The 15,355-nt window shown below is 43.5% G+C and overlaps 1 protein-coding gene across 1 annotated transcript in view; it reads left to right on the forward strand.

Annotated features, from left to right (window-relative positions):
* Positions 1–15,355, forward strand: part of LYN (LYN proto-oncogene, Src family tyrosine kinase) — a 57,751-nt gene that overhangs the window by 36,593 nt on the left and 5,803 nt on the right. Inside the window, exons 12-13 of the mRNA XM_014952657.1 lie at positions 7,343–7,496; positions 9,444–9,575. Coding sequence (XP_014808143.1) covers positions 7,343–7,496; positions 9,444–9,575 — 286 coding nt within the window. The remainder of the gene's footprint in view (positions 1–7,342; positions 7,497–9,443; positions 9,576–15,355) is intronic.

Genomic DNA, 15,355 nt, shown 5'->3' on the forward strand with positions numbered 1-15,355 from the left:
TGTCAGGTTTGTGCCTGCTACTTGTCCTGTCACTGGGCACCACTGAAAAAAGGCTGGCCCCTTCCTCTTGACACCCACCCTTTCAGTATTTCTAGGCATTGAGACATAGGCATTTATAGGCTCCTTCAGCACTAAAGTGACTGGCAAACTCTGGATTTTACTGGTTGCTTTTCATCTTGCCCTAGAGGTAGTTTACCCAAAGAGCTCCCGATTCTTTGTTTCACGGTTCTTGAAACCCTTCGTGCTTCTGTTTGGTGACAGCTGCCGAAAACGTACGATGCAAATTCAGGGAGTTTTTTTGCCTGTGTAAACTCTTCCTGCTGCTCAGGCAAACCCGTTATCTGCCGCGCAGCACACACGTGCACGGGGGCTGTGGTAGGGAAATGATACCAGTTGTTACTGAACACACTCACATCGTAACTTTCCAACTGCTCAAAGCTTTGTCATAAAAACAGTCTGTCGTCTTTCCCGTGCAGTGCTGATACTTTTGCTGATACTTTCATTAATTCTTCTGTGATGAACGACTTCACGGGCAACTCTTATCCTCTTCTTTCTGCCTTCTAAGGCTGCAAATTAAAATGATAATAAACTTAGAGTAAAATTAATAGAGATTTTTGATGCAGTGCTTTAATCCCTCTCTCGTCTCTCTTTTTTAAGGGGAAGAGGGAAAGTCCTAAATCAGAATGAATTCTAACTCTTATTTGGCATTGGGAGAGATCTACTGCAGTCTTGCTGTATTCCTTTTCAGGTTTCTTTCATTTTTAATAATACCCTCTAATGTTCTGGTGCATAATTATATACGTTACTTTAATAATCCTTTTTTCCCCTCGAGTCTGCTTTGACTACAAAGCTTCTCGACTGGATGGAGCAAGAGGAATACATTTTTGCAGCTTTTCCTGACTTCCCCTTTAGGATTAGCCCTACTGCAAACTGAAAATTGGTATTACACTGATAATAGCACTTGAAGATTAAAATGTGACCATTTTGCAACAGTTTTCAGTTGCCAGATACAAAGGGTGTGCATCCCTTCATAGACAGAGAGTCGCTTGAAGCTGAACTCTTCTTTTTGAAAACTCTGTGATTGAGAAGGGTATTTTATTTTATTGTCTGGACATTCCAGAAAGGAACCTGGGTTTGGTTAAGCCCAGACCAAAGACAATCTTGTCCAGATCAATAACATGTGTTTTCTACAAACCTTTTGAAACTGCAGACTGTTTTCAGTGAGGCTCTTCCCTAGGAACGGAGAATTATCTGGTCAAATTTAAGGCTCAGGGTATGCTCTGTTATTTCCTCTGCTTAAACTTCACCAGCAGGATGCTCCCTCCCACCCTAAGTGCTTTGGACTCATTTCCAGCCTGGTTTTGGGGCTGTTTTGCCTGCTTTGGCAGGAGCATCCCGCCAAGGTCTGGGCCTGAGCTGGTGAACAGCCAAGAGCAGCTCTAAGGCCACATCTGCCAATACAAAGGGAAATCTTTTTAAAGTGTACCTTAACCACGTCTAAGTAATCATTTCTAAATTATTTTGGTTTAAATTAGGGCAGGAGAGGACTGGGGAGGTTCTTGGTCTCGTGTTTCTCAGTATTTTGGAAATTGTAGGTCACACCCTTTTGTTTTTTTCCCAGAGTTGACTTCATTTGTAACAAATGAAATCTAGGGTCAGCTTTGAATACTGATTCATCACTTACTTCTTTTTCTCTATTTTGCTTGCCTGCTTGTCAGGCAAGTGAGGAAATGTGAGTTTGGATTTACCGAAGGTTTTCAGTCACCCATATCCATGAAAATGGTCCTAACCCAGTTCTTTTTCCTTTTCCATCCCGTATTCTTACCCCTTTGTCATTCACATTAACCACGTGTGCAGCCTTGGCCCTTTCAGTGGAGAATGAGGCAAAGGCAGGCATTTTAAAAGTTCTCTGTAGCATTTGCCTGTAATCTTCTCCATCATTTAATTTAATATTCATTTAATGTCAGTGGTTTCCTTGGTCTTGTGCTATTACTAATGCACCTCTAGTTTCCTCGCTTATACTTACGATTTGTACCAGCTTTTGTGGGTAGGCTATTCATATTTTTGTCACACTGGGGCATTTTTTTATATTTTGTAATTTGACTTTATAATTTTTGTGTGTTTCTGACCATGCAAGATTTGGCCAAATTTTTCTCATCAGGCACTGTCTTTACAATGAGTGTGGTTTGCCCTTGTGCTTCTAATTGTGGGGGGTTTTTATGGTGTGGTCGTTCCTGAGACTTTTTTCATAGAATGGTTTGGGTTGGAAGGGACCTTATAGATTATAGAGTTCCACCCCCCCTGCCCTGGGCAGGGACACCTCCCACCAGACCAGGTTGCTCCAAGCCCCATCCAGCCTGGCCTTGAACCCCTCCAGGGATGGGGCAGCCACAGCTTCTCTGGGCAACCTGTTCCAGTGTCTCACCACCCTCACAGGAAAGAATTTCTTCCTGATATCTCATCTAAATCTCCCCTCTTCCAATTTAAAATTGTTACCCCCTGTCTTGTCACTACACTTCCTGACAAAGACTCAGTTCTCCCATGAGGTTGTACCTGTCTGCCCTCCAGGCTGTTTAAAATTTGCTATCCTGAAAAAAATACAAATCTTCATGTTTGGCCATTCTCTGATTCCTTTTCGTTTTTATTCCACTCTGTTTCTTGATCCCTGTCGCTTAGTTTTCCTTCTGAGCGTGATATAATGCATTCTCAGCATGATGTAAAAAAATCCCATCAGACTGACCTAAACAAACCCATCTGGCCTCTTTAGTGTTCCACGTTTTTACGTCCAGCCTAGAAATGCACATGCAATGCATTTTCAGTCTGGAGAAAAGAAGGCTGAGGGGGGGGTCTGATCAGCACCTATAAATACTTAAAGGGATATACTTAAAGCCTAAATACTTAAATCTTGTCAAGAGGAAGGGGCCAGTCTTTTTTCAGTAGTGCCCAGTGACAGGACAAGAGGTAATGGGTGCAAATGTGAACACAGAAAGTTCCATCTAAACATGAGGAGGAACTTCTGTACTTTGAGGGTGGCAGAGCCCTGGAACAGGCTGCCCAGGGAGGTGGTGGAGTCTTCTTCTCTGGAGACATTCAAAATCTGCGTGGACACGTTCCTGTGCAACCTGCTCTAGGTGGACCTGCTTTGGCAGGGGGGTTGGACGAGATGATCTCCAGAGGTCCCTTCCAATGCCATATCATTCTGTGATTCTGTGACGTTTCACCAAGGAATTCTTAGACTTGTGATAAAGTGCGTTTGCTTTTCGGGTGGTGTAGCTCTTCTGTGACAGTAGGTTCTCCCCTCCTTCCTTCCAAGTCCTTTCCTGCATTTGCCTCTTCCCCCGAACACCTTCAGAAGCTAAAAGAATGGGTCAGAAAGTAGGGAATGCAATGTTTCCAAAGCATCCTCCTATGTGCCATGCGTTCGCTACCGTTTTCTCTCAGGATTTTGAGAGAGTTTTATACCTATTTGTGGAATGACCCATAAGTGAGTCATTGCGGGGTATAGAGAAGCTGGGGTCGGTCTTGTCTCCCAAGTCACAGGAGATAGGACAAGGGGAAATGGCCTCAAGTTGCGCCAGGGGAGGTTCAGGTTGGATACTAGGAAAAATTTCTTCATGGAAAGCGTTATCCAGCTGGGCTGGAATGGGCTGCCCAGGGAAGTGGTTGAGGCACCATCCCTGGAGGTGTTCAAAAGACGGGTTGACATGGTCCTCAAGACTATGGTTTAGTGTTGTGGGGGGTTTTTTTGTGGATTTTGTTTTGGTTTGTTTTTGTTTTTCTTATTTATTTTTTTGTCAGAGTTAGGCTGATGGTTGGACTAGATGATCTTTAAGGTCCCTTCCAACCTAGACGATTCTATGATTCTAAGTGTTCCAGAAATTTAAGTAATTACCCTGGTCTACAGGTAGAAAGAGCAGAAACAGAGAGGAAAGAGCGCTGCCGGCTGAAATCACACCCCAAATGGGTGACAGAGCAGAACTGCAGCTCCAAGTTGTTTATTTATTGCCTGAGTTTTAGCTGAAGCTTTACAGTACGGAGGCTGTCTTGTGATTTATTTCTTCCAGAAGACTTTTCTTCCATTCTTAACCAGGGTGCCTATTTCCTGGTATTTCGAGATTTCTTGGTTGGTTGTTTTTAAAAGGATTGAAATTGGGTATTTCTAGAAGTGTGTCCGTAATTCATTCAAGGCAAAGGAGAAACTTGCTCCCTTCTTGGTAGTAACACTTGTGCCATGTAGGCAGAACCCTCTCTTAAAGGCCACAACATGCTATTCCAGGAGCCCAAATTAGCTTTCTCTTCCTGCTCCCGAGTAGTAGTTACATGGAGCTGAACAGTCTTGACAGGTCCCAATGAACATTAAAAGAAGGGGAAAAGGGCTTTAATCTTCTTTTGTTCCTGTGAATTTCCCTCCATTTAACGTATCATTTGGCAATGAAAACCCAACAATTATTGTAAAGAGTTATTACACGGGCTTTGGCACCCGTTCCCTTGATAAAAAAATAATCTTTTTTTTTTCCTTTTCCCACAAGTAAAGGTTTAACATGACCAGATGTGTGAACTCAGTTGTCCAGTGGCTGTATTTCCCCTCCTCCTCCCATTCAAATTTCCCTGCCCATTATTCTTTTCCCACTTGGGTATTTTCTGCCTGCCCAAATGCTTGCACGTACGTGGCTTCTTTGAATTTCTCTGATTCAAAGTCAAAATCCTTCTCCTGGAATTACAGGGAAATGCAGTTTCTATTTGCTGAAAACAGAATGGATCGTTTGAGGTCACATTCTTCGTTTGTGACTAATCAGATGATGACTTCACTGAGTCTGGCAGAAATACGAGGAAATAAAATGGTCTTTCCAATGACTTTGCTCGGTTGGGTTTGGAAACTAAGTAATATCGGCACGAATGTCTCTTTCGTGAAGTGGTTCTTCATTCCCCAGCCAGCAGTTCACCAAAACATTACATCTGTGCAGGGAAGTAGGAGGGAAGTGGGTTCCTTTGTGGTGGCTGATGCATTTTTTGGTGACGTTAGGGGATCTGTCTGCATTTTGGTCCTATCTGCCAAGCTGGCCCGTCCAATCTCAGCATTCATCTTACGGCAAAACCTTCCCTTTCCTCTCTCCTTCCTCCCCAAAGTCACCACGTGGGGAGGAGAGAGAAACAGAGCAGTATCTAATCAACTGCTACTCCTCTGGAAGTCTCTGGTAGGACACCCTGTGGCAATCATTCACCAGTAGCTGCTTCCTTCATTATAAAACCTCTTCGTTATTTCTAGACAAGGTGAAATGCAGGTGTTCTTCGTTCTCTTCATCACCCGAGTTTCTTTCTGGCTTAGTGTGAGAAGCCCCCTGCGTTGTACCAGGGCAATGTAAGGTTCAGCTCTGCAGAGTGATGGGTTTGTAAGAAGAGGTTTGCAGTGGGAGGGCAAGAGGCTCGATTTTTTTTTTTTTTTTTTTTTTTTTTTTTTTATTTTTTTTTTTCCATTGCCTAAACCGAAAAAAGAGGAACGAAGACGGTGTGGTTTTGTAAGTGGAGGCAGCGTGTGCCTTCGCAGTACCCCTCGGGGACTTCTTAAAAGGGGGGTAAGCAGAAGTGATGTTCGTGTTTTCTTAAAATTTGGTCGAGTGCTCCTGCCTGCTTTGCTGCAGGGCTGGAGCGGGCACCTCTGGCAGCGAGCAGGGATGTGTGCTCTTGTCTGCTCCCGAGGTGGAGAGGAGAGAGCCCGTGTATGGGTGTGTTGGGGACTGGAGAAGGACCCGTGATGCTCTCCTGCAGCTTCATGAGCCTTCCAGTACCTGAAGGGAGCCTACAGGAAGGCTGAGGAGAGCCTGTTTAGAAAGGCCTGCAGTGACAGGACGAGGGGCAATGGCTTCAAGCTGGAGGGGAACAGATTTATACTGGAGATTAGGAGAGGGTTCTTCACTGTGAGGGTGGTGGAGCACTGGAACAGGTTGCCCAGGGAGGTGGTTGAGGCCCCTTCCCTGGAGATATTCAAGGAGAGGCTCGACGAGGCCCTGGGCAACCTGGTCTAGTTGGGGGTGTCCCTGCTGACTGTGGGGGGGTTGGACTAGATGGCCTTTGGAGGTCCCTTCCAGCCTGGACAACTCTATGATTCTATGAAATCTGAGAGCCTGAGGATTCCCCAAAGCAGGTGGCCGAGAGCGAGGTGTCTGTCACCAACCCCCCGGCACCCGGGAGAGGGACCAGTGGCACAGGTCGCACCGCGGGGATGACCCGGGGTCTTAAAATGGAGATAAAGACTGACAGCTCACAAGCACAAGGTTTCTTTTTCTTTTTTTCTAGATCCTCTGAAACATTTGGACATCGGTTTTATTGCTCTGAGTTTTAGAAACTATTATTTCAGTTTCTTTCTTACTGAAAAGTAAAATATTTTTCTTCAGGAAGAAAAAAAAATGTATTAGTCTGGGCAAATACTGAAAAAAAAAAAAATCACCCCCAGTGCATATTTTGAGGATGTTAATCATCTTTAATTTGGTTTGGAAATTAATTTGGGGTGCTGAAATACAAATTAGATTTACTTATGATAGTATCTGAGAGAGAGCTGTTGACAAACGCTCCTCGGGTGTGAACAGGGACACGCTACTGTAAAAGAAAATAAAGTTGTTTGCCGTATCTTAGTAATTGTTTCCTGATTGTCTAGGCCTATTCTGGGTAAATAGAGAGTTGTTGGGGTTTTTTAAACTCTTATCTGCACCGTTGCTTCATCAGCCCTTTAAAGAACATCCCTGGCTTGTTTAATTCCTTCCATTTTCTTAGTATTTGGAAAATAAACTGGTTAATAATTTGGGGAAGAGAATATTTTGATAGAAATCTTAGGAGCGTTGTAATGAAGACTTTGTCACAGGAAATGTCTCTAATAGGTATCTCTACTCCTGCCAGCTGTTATTCACCCAAACAATCCTTTTGAAGCTGCTAGTTAAGAATGGCTTTGCAGGACTGGATCGACCTGTGGGTTTTCCACACCAATCACACTTCCCTTGCTTCCACCTAAAAAAAATGCTCCAAAGATACTGGTGGCGAATAAATGGATGTGGCTTGAGAGAACAGAGAGGTGAGAGCTGCTGCTGGTGGTGTGAGGTGTGGAAATACCAAACCAGTTGTTTCTTTGCTCTCTTTTGAAGCTGCTACTGTTAAGTATGGCTTTGCAGGACTGGCTCGACCTGTGGGTTTTCCACACCAATCACACTTCCCTTGCTTCCACCTAAAAAAAATGCTCCAAAGATACTGGTGGCGAATAAATGGATGTGGCTTGAGAGAACAGAGAGGTGAGAGCTGCTGCTGGTGGTGTGAGGTGTGGAAATACCAAACCAGTTGTTTCTTTGCTCAACAGATTGCAGAAGGGATGGCGTACATCGAAAGGAAAAACTACATCCATCGAGACCTGAGAGCAGCCAACGTCCTGGTTTCGGACTTACTGATGTGCAAAATTGCTGATTTTGGGCTAGCCAGAGTCATCGAAGACAACGAATACACAGCAAGGGAAGGTATGTATTTTCATTTTTGCCTTTAAAACTTCAGCCTCTGGGAGGCAGCCAGGCTGGGTCTAACAATAATACGGTCACCAAGGACAGAAAATGCTGTAACAACTTCCTAGAGGCAGCCTTCTAACGCCAACAACTTTTAAAATGAATAAGGAAACAAATAACCTTCCTGTGCTCCCCAGGCTTTTTGAAAAGTTTAAATAAATTGAAGAACTAAAAAAAAAATAAAAAACTGGAAGTGTGGAGCAGCACATAAATTTTTCTAAATTGAACAAATTGACTGCACACCCGCAGCTTCCATCCCCTTGAATTAAATGCCAAGAAAATACCATCTTATTTTCTTGTCACATCCTTAAGTGCCCCGTGCGCCTCCTTTTGCTGAGGGCAAGGAAGGAACCCCAGCAGGCGGAGTTGCTGGTAACAAGGGAACCTTTGGCAGCCCTGCTTCTCTTGTGAAGCTGCTTTAGGTGCTGCAGCACAGGTTTGGGTGTTGGGCAGCACGGCTGGGGACGCGGGCAGGCCGGGTCACCTCCCTGTTTGGCACCCGGGTGGCAGGGCCAGGACAGAGGGGACGTGACACTATTAAAGGTATTTTTCGGGGGCGTGCCATGTTTTGCTGATGTTATCGAGGCTCCTTTCAGGAAGCGCGCAGTCAGTTCCTTGTAGGGAGAAATATTTCATTTCTGCTTCCAGGCACAGGCTGCGTTAGGGTAACCTTCCCCCTCGCCTTTTAAAAGAGGCCACCTCACATTTTGACACAGTCTGGGTGGAAACTGCGGGATGTAGGATGGAGGAGGAGAGGGGAAGAACTGGGGTATGAGGAAGAAAGAGAACAATGCACTACAGTTGAGATTAAAAGGATGTAGGAGGAGAGGGGAAGAACTAGGGTATGAGGAAGAAAGAGAACAATGCACTACAGTTGAGATTAAAGGAAGATGAGCTGTTCAGCAGTCACTGGGTAACAGTAATTCAATAGATCAGAGGGAAGGGTCTGCTTAAGGTGTTTACGGAGGTGCAGAACCCATATCTGTGTTTCTCAGCTAGCTCTGACATTGTATATTGATTAAATGCACCTTTCAGGTTATACATTCTTTAGGCTCAGTTTCTTTGATGTGTTTTCTGCCATTCAGAAAACTTTCCAAGCTTACCTGGCATCTTGTGCCAGAAGGGTAGAGCAGGCTAAAAAGGGCAGAGAGAGAAACACAGGCTTGTATTTCTCTTTGTTGTCTGAAAAGCTAGTGTCATATTCCCCAACAAAGGCTGCTTGAACTCTTCATATTTAACTGGAAGGAGTTTGCTTTTATAAAAGTTTGCTTTAAGTGTTCAAGGCCAGGCTGGATGGGGCTTGGAGCAACCTGGTCTGGTGGGAGGTGTCCCTGCCCAGGGCAGGGGGGTTGGAACTCAATGATTTTTAAGGTCCCTTCCAACCCCAACCATTCTATGATTCTGTGATATGGGATTTTATGAAATCAGTTAATTAGACATGAAAGACAGTATTTTAAGATACAGGTTTTTAAGATATGACTTGCTACTTCTTTTGTATCTGAATGGCTGAATGGTTAAAACGTATATTGAAGCTGGACTGACTTTCTATAAAATAGGAAAAGTTAATTAAAGTCTTGTGAAGTTCCAGCTGATGGGAATTGTAAGATTATTGCCCGACCACTGGGCAGAAGGGAAAATGGCGACTGTGATTTTAGCAAAAATTCACCACACCCAGGAGTCAAAAGGTGCTGTGTAACTTCCAGCATCTCACCTGCCCTTCTGACGCAGGACAGGCAGTGTGGCAACACGCATCTCACAGCAGTCTCTGCTGGTAACTCTTGAACAGCAGTTGCTGAAACTTTGCTAATTTAGGAGTATCATAGGCAAGTCGTGTACGACCTTTTAGTGACTTAAGTGTTTAAATTTGCCTTGGACTGATTGAGACTGTACTTTTTTTTCTTTTAGGTGCAAAATTCCCTATTAAATGGACAGCACCGGAGGCAATAAACTACGGATCTTTCACTATTAAATCTGATGTGTGGTCATTTGGGATTCTCCTGTATGAAATCGTTACATATGGAAAGATTCCTTACCCAGGTACGTGCATGTATTTATACTGTTACTCTGTATTTATATGTACTGCTGGGAATATTGACTCTTCATTGTTCTGAGCAGTTCAGGTAGGAGACCACAGAGGAGGACATCAATCCACAGCTGCATTAAGTAGCTGTGAAAGAGTTAGGTGGTTTTATGTTTAGTTTTTCTTTCTGATAAGCAAGGTACATGTTAATGTTTCCAGCACGTAGAAACAACTTTTATGAAAGATATTCTTGCACACAAAATTGTCACATCTCAGGCATAGCTGATGAACATAGCAGACCACATTCTTTTAAGCTTACTGAGGTTTATGGAAAATTAACCTAAATTCTCTTATCTTGTGGGCAAACGGGGAAAGTACAGCCATATTGGCCTGTAACTGCCCACCTCAGATGGAGTGACTTGTGAGAAGAACCCTTAGGATCCTGCAGTTTACAGGCAGTAAAGGGAGAGCAGATATTTCATGCAAAGCTTTCCCAGCACATCCCAGTGCACAGGGTCTTGCTGTTTAAACAGTGTATGCAGTGCACAGGGTCTTGCTGTTTAAACAGTGCAAACATTTTCACCACCACATCCTCAGCAGCTGGAATTCTGCCAGAGGTGTTCACAGGGGTAGACCTGGGTGACCTGAGTCCCAGAACCTGAAATGACAGTGGGCTTAATACCTCTGGGCAGAGGGAGGCCGGACCTCCCAAGAGACTGGGGCAGTGGGGAAGGGAGGAGGGTGGCCAACTTTACACCGCCTTATGGGACAACATATCAACTGTCCATACAAGAGGTAGAGCCAAACCAGACAATCTCATAGCTCGGCAAGGCTCCAGTCCAGGAGAGCACTTAAGCTCAAGGGTAGCCCCCCTTAAACTTCAAGAGGTGATAGGGCTGCTTGGACAGCAAATTGTTTAAACATGTGCTCCAGGTTGGTTTTTAGGTAAGGGCTATAAAATACGTGACCGAGCAGCAGGTCCTCCCAAAGCTGTTCTGAACGTTGCTCATGTCCCCAGGAAGGATCAGATGGGAGTCATAGGCAGCTGAATAACACATGGTTCTTCCCCCAGTCAAGACACTTTATTTTCCCATTAACACATGCCTGTCTATCCAGCTGGTTGCCCACGTTGAGCTGGGCTCACCAAGTTATTTCTGGATGCCTGGAAAATTGTCCTTCGCTGAGCAAACCTACGAGCTCACCCAAAAACCAGCAGTGCAACAATACAAAGCCCAACCCAATACTTAATCCTGCAGCTAAGTCTGCTCTCTCTTTACCTCCATAAAACATATATGTTTATTTTCAGAACAAAATCAATCTGAGCAGCAGGCACCACGCTGCTGTACTACTGTGGGAAAATATTTCATCTAGTGGAAGTCTAGGTGATATTTTTTTAAGATATGGGAGCATTTTTATGAGGACCATAAATAGGCCATGCACTATTTTTAAGATTTTTTTAAGATATGGGAGCATTTTTATGAGGACCATAAATAGGCCATGCACTATGGATTTATTTGTCAAGCAGCAATTAGAAACGGAAGCCTCTTGACTGTGTACTGGAAGGTTTTAATAGTTTGCAGGCATTGCTTGCATTCAACTGGTAGAGAGATATATGTCTATTTTAAATAGAGGTATAAATTGAAACAGACTACTAGACTGAAAGTTGATACTGAAGAATCAGGACAGCAAAATAAATGACCAACTTTACATGATGAGATGTGACAAGTTTGGGCAAATTACCCCAGCGTGGCAAGAGTAACTTCGTGATGGGTTGTAACCAGCAGCCACCAGAGAGAAACAGTAAATTGATTTTTCAGTTCTAAGGGGAATGCTTCACAATATTATTTTCCATGAATTACTAACCAAGAACTAGACAGTATTCATCATAAAGCTGTGTATGAAAGAGTTTGAGTTGAAACTGGCAAACAGTTAATTTCCGTAAAGAAAATCTAGGCAGGCAACTTGGTAGGGAGCATTTCCAGCCAAGGAACTTGGGGCTTTTGTGATCTTTGTTCTTAAATTCCAACAGCTGTTCCTCTTCCTGAGAAACTCAAAGCAATTAGTGGGACTGTAGTTTCAGGAACTACCTCAGAAATATGACACAAGTATCTGAATCTCTGGGCGAAGAAGTTGAATTGGTTGTTAAAACTAATTTCCAGATGATTATATAGTATGTCAAATACTTGCATTCCAACTGTGTCTGCTGCTCTTCACAAGACTTGCCATCTTCTGTAGAGTGAGATTCTTCCCCCATACCACTGTGTTCACATCATTTCCCAGGCTCTAACCTAAAGAAATATACATTGTTATCTGTGAAGCTTAACAGGTACCACAGTGTAAATTAACAGACATGTACCAAACCTTTAGAGCTAATGTCCTTTGCTAGCATTTAAGAGGGTGTAACAAATATGCACCTGGGATATATTGCTTCAACTGCTTAGGATGTAGTTTTGATGAGACAGGTACTTCTCTACCCACAAAAAAAATAACTTTTTTTTAATTATCATTTTTATTTTTAAGCAAGTAACTATTTTGAGAATACTGCTTGGACTGTGGGGTAGACAAGTAAGCTTTTTTGTTTTAAATAAAACACTAAATATATGCAAGTACATTCATAACATATTTTCTATGAAATTCTGAGAAAATTATTTTCATTTTTGTCTTGTGAACTTAAATGGTTATTTAACAGAGAGTTTTCCTGCAGGTTAGTGCAAACACAGTTTTTGTCCTTGGCATTCAGAATGTAACAATTAGTCCTGTGGACATTAGATCTAAGCACAATCCTATAAAGCACTGAAACCCACAGAATCAGCCCTGTTCTGCCCAAAATCCCAGTGGCAGCAGTTCTCATGTAGCTGCACACTGTCAGCTACGACTTTGCATAAGGCTCTAACCTAAAGAAATATACGTTGTTATCTGTGAAGCTTAACAGGTACCACAGTGTAAATTAACAGACATGTACCAAACCTTTAGAGCTAATGTCCTTTGCGAGTATTTAAGAGGGTGTAACAAATATGCACCTGGGATATATTGCTTCAACTGCTTAGGATGTAGTTTTGATGAGACAGGTACTTCTCTACCCACAAAAAAAATAACTTTTTTTTAATTATCATTTTTATTTTTAAGCAAGTAACTATTTTGAGAATACTGCTTGGACTGTTCTTCAGCTGTAGTTTTGATGAGACAGGTACTTCTCTGCCCACAAAAAAAAAAAAAAAAGATAATTAAAAAAAAATTTAAGCAGGTAACTATTTTGAGAATACTGCTTGGACTGTGGGGTAGACAAGTAAGATTTTTTAAATAAAACTCCAAATATATGCAAGTACATTCATGACTTATTTTCTATAAAATACTGAGAAAATTATTTTCATTTTTGTCTTGTGAACTTAAATGGTTATTGAACAGAGAGTTTTCCTGCAGGTTAGAGCAAACACAGGCTTTGTCCTTGGCATTCAGAATGTAACAATTACTTTTTTGTTTTAAATAAAACACTAAATATATGCAAGTACATTCATAACATATTTTCTATGAAATTCTGAGAAAATTATTTTCATTTTTGTCTTGTGAACTTAAATGGTTATTTAACAGAGAGTTTTCCTGCAGGTTAGTGCAAACACAGTTTTTGTCCTTGGCATTCAGAATGTAACAATTAGTCCTGTGGACATTAGATCTAAGCACAATCCTATAAAGCACTGAAACCCACAGAATCAGCCCTGTTCTGCCCAAAATCCCAGTGGCAGCAGTTCTCATGTAGCTGCACACTGTCAGCTACGACTTTGCATAATACGAATAACTATTTTACCACATACATTATATGCAGTCCATTTCCTTAAGCTCAAGGAGTCAGATTGCTGTTCTCTATAAAATGCTTTACTGGCTTTCTTCCTGTTTATTTTGTCTTTATATAGCATAATTCCTTATTCTGTGACAACCCGCCATTCAGCTGCTACCTTCAAAATACTGTTTTTCTACACGTGTGCAGTATTAGCTCAGGAAAACTTCACTCCTCCTTCCAAAGCAGAACTGAAAATAGAAAAGATGTAGTCAAAGTAAGCACTCTGAGCCAGACCCAGATTTCATGGCTGACTATTTCTAGAATAGGTTAAAGCCAAAAGGCTTGAACTGAAGTCAACTATATGAACTTTAGTCATCTTGAATAATCAAAGTAGTTATACCAGCTAAAGTTGTCATTTGGTTGTAATTCAAATGTGTCCTCACCTGCCAAGTGGCTAAAGTCCTAGCCTTAGGAGTCAGTTAGGCAGCACCTACAAAGGTCTGCACCATCTGAGACAACAGAGCTGTACAGTCACCAGGTACTCAGGGTGAGCACCACACCTGCATCTCCACTGCCGACCTTGCTCATCAGAGTGTAGCTGCTCTCCCCATCCCTCTGGGGACCTGGTGTAAGCAGGAGCAGTGAAGGTCACGCACGCACCCACCTGACCGGAGGCTGAGTTGCCTGAGAAGAACCATGAGAAACCATAGTCTTAGGCAGAACTGCACCATGTGGACCATTTAGCCTGAGGAGTGACTAGTGGCTGTGGGGTCTGGAATACCCTTCTTGATAGAGGGAAAGGCTTCACTGGTGGGAGCAAGTATCTAGGCTGAAGCACAGATGCTTCCTGCATGCCCAGTCATCAGAAGACACAGCATGGACCAGAGTAGAGAAAGCTTAGAATCATAGAATGGTTGGGGTTGGAAGGGACCTCAAAGATCATGGAGTTCCAACCCCCCTGCCATGGGCAGGGACACCTCCCACCAGACCAGGTTGCTCAAAGCCCCATCCAGCCTGGCCTTGAACCCCTCCAGGGATGGGGCAGCCACAGCTTCTCTGGGCAACCTGTTCTAGTGTCTCACCACTTAGTGTCCAAGGCCTGGAGAAGGCAATCCTGGCACAGTTACTCCACCGCACGGTGTAAGATTTGCAGAGGCAGGGACAAGCTGAAAGGCAGGTTTCTGTGTAGGAAATGGTGAGCATTTGTGTTGGCTCTGCCATAGCTGACCTTCTGAGACCAGGTGTCAAAATCCATCTGTGAACCAGTCTCTCAAGGATTTAAAAAACTGGGGGGCAGGGGTGGGGGTAAAAAAAGAGCAGCATAGGCTGGAGCAGGAGAGGATGGAGAGGCAGGGCTCTCTCACGTGACATTAGTTGGCACGTGGGGCTCAGGCTGCACTGCTGGGAGTCAGAGATCTCATCCTCTGAAAGAAAACCATAAAGGGGAAACATAGGAAAGCTCAGCACAGCTGGGAAGATGGGTTTGCACAATAGGATGAGGAAGAAGGGAGGGGAACTTGCCTGTTACAAGTAATGATATCATGAGTGACCACGTCCAGCATCTCGCAAGCAGCAGCACTTACACAAGAAGCTGATGTAGAATGAAATCTGGAAGTGCATCACGACGTCAGGCAGGGTGAGTGGGAGCATGGGCTCTCCTATGGATGAGCATCTCTGTCTCACCACGGACAGGGCCTGCAGTGAGCAGGTTAGAAGCTCTACAGCCAGAGACAAAGGCTGATGCCAGGGTGGGCTTCTCCTGTGAATCTCACCTTGGCTGAAAGCAGAACAAAGGGTGGCAGGACTGGTCAGAGGAACAGAACGGAGCTGGTTCTGGAGACAAGAGTTATGATCTCTCCCATTCTTGGCAGAATTGGCACCAAAGAGGTCACGATGCTCAACTGGGTAAACACAAATCTCCCCCCAGGCTTTTCAAAGCAAGTCCCTTGGTGCTGGTGCACATCTCAGCCTTCTTTATTGAAGCATATTAGTAACTACCTTTAGCAAGTCGTAGTAGCCCTG

Source organism: Calidris pugnax, unplaced genomic scaffold (assembly GCF_001431845.1).
Source record: "Calidris pugnax isolate Ruff unplaced genomic scaffold, ASM143184v1 scaffold182, whole genome shotgun sequence".
Taxonomy (NCBI): domain Eukaryota; kingdom Metazoa; phylum Chordata; class Aves; order Charadriiformes; family Scolopacidae; genus Calidris; species Calidris pugnax.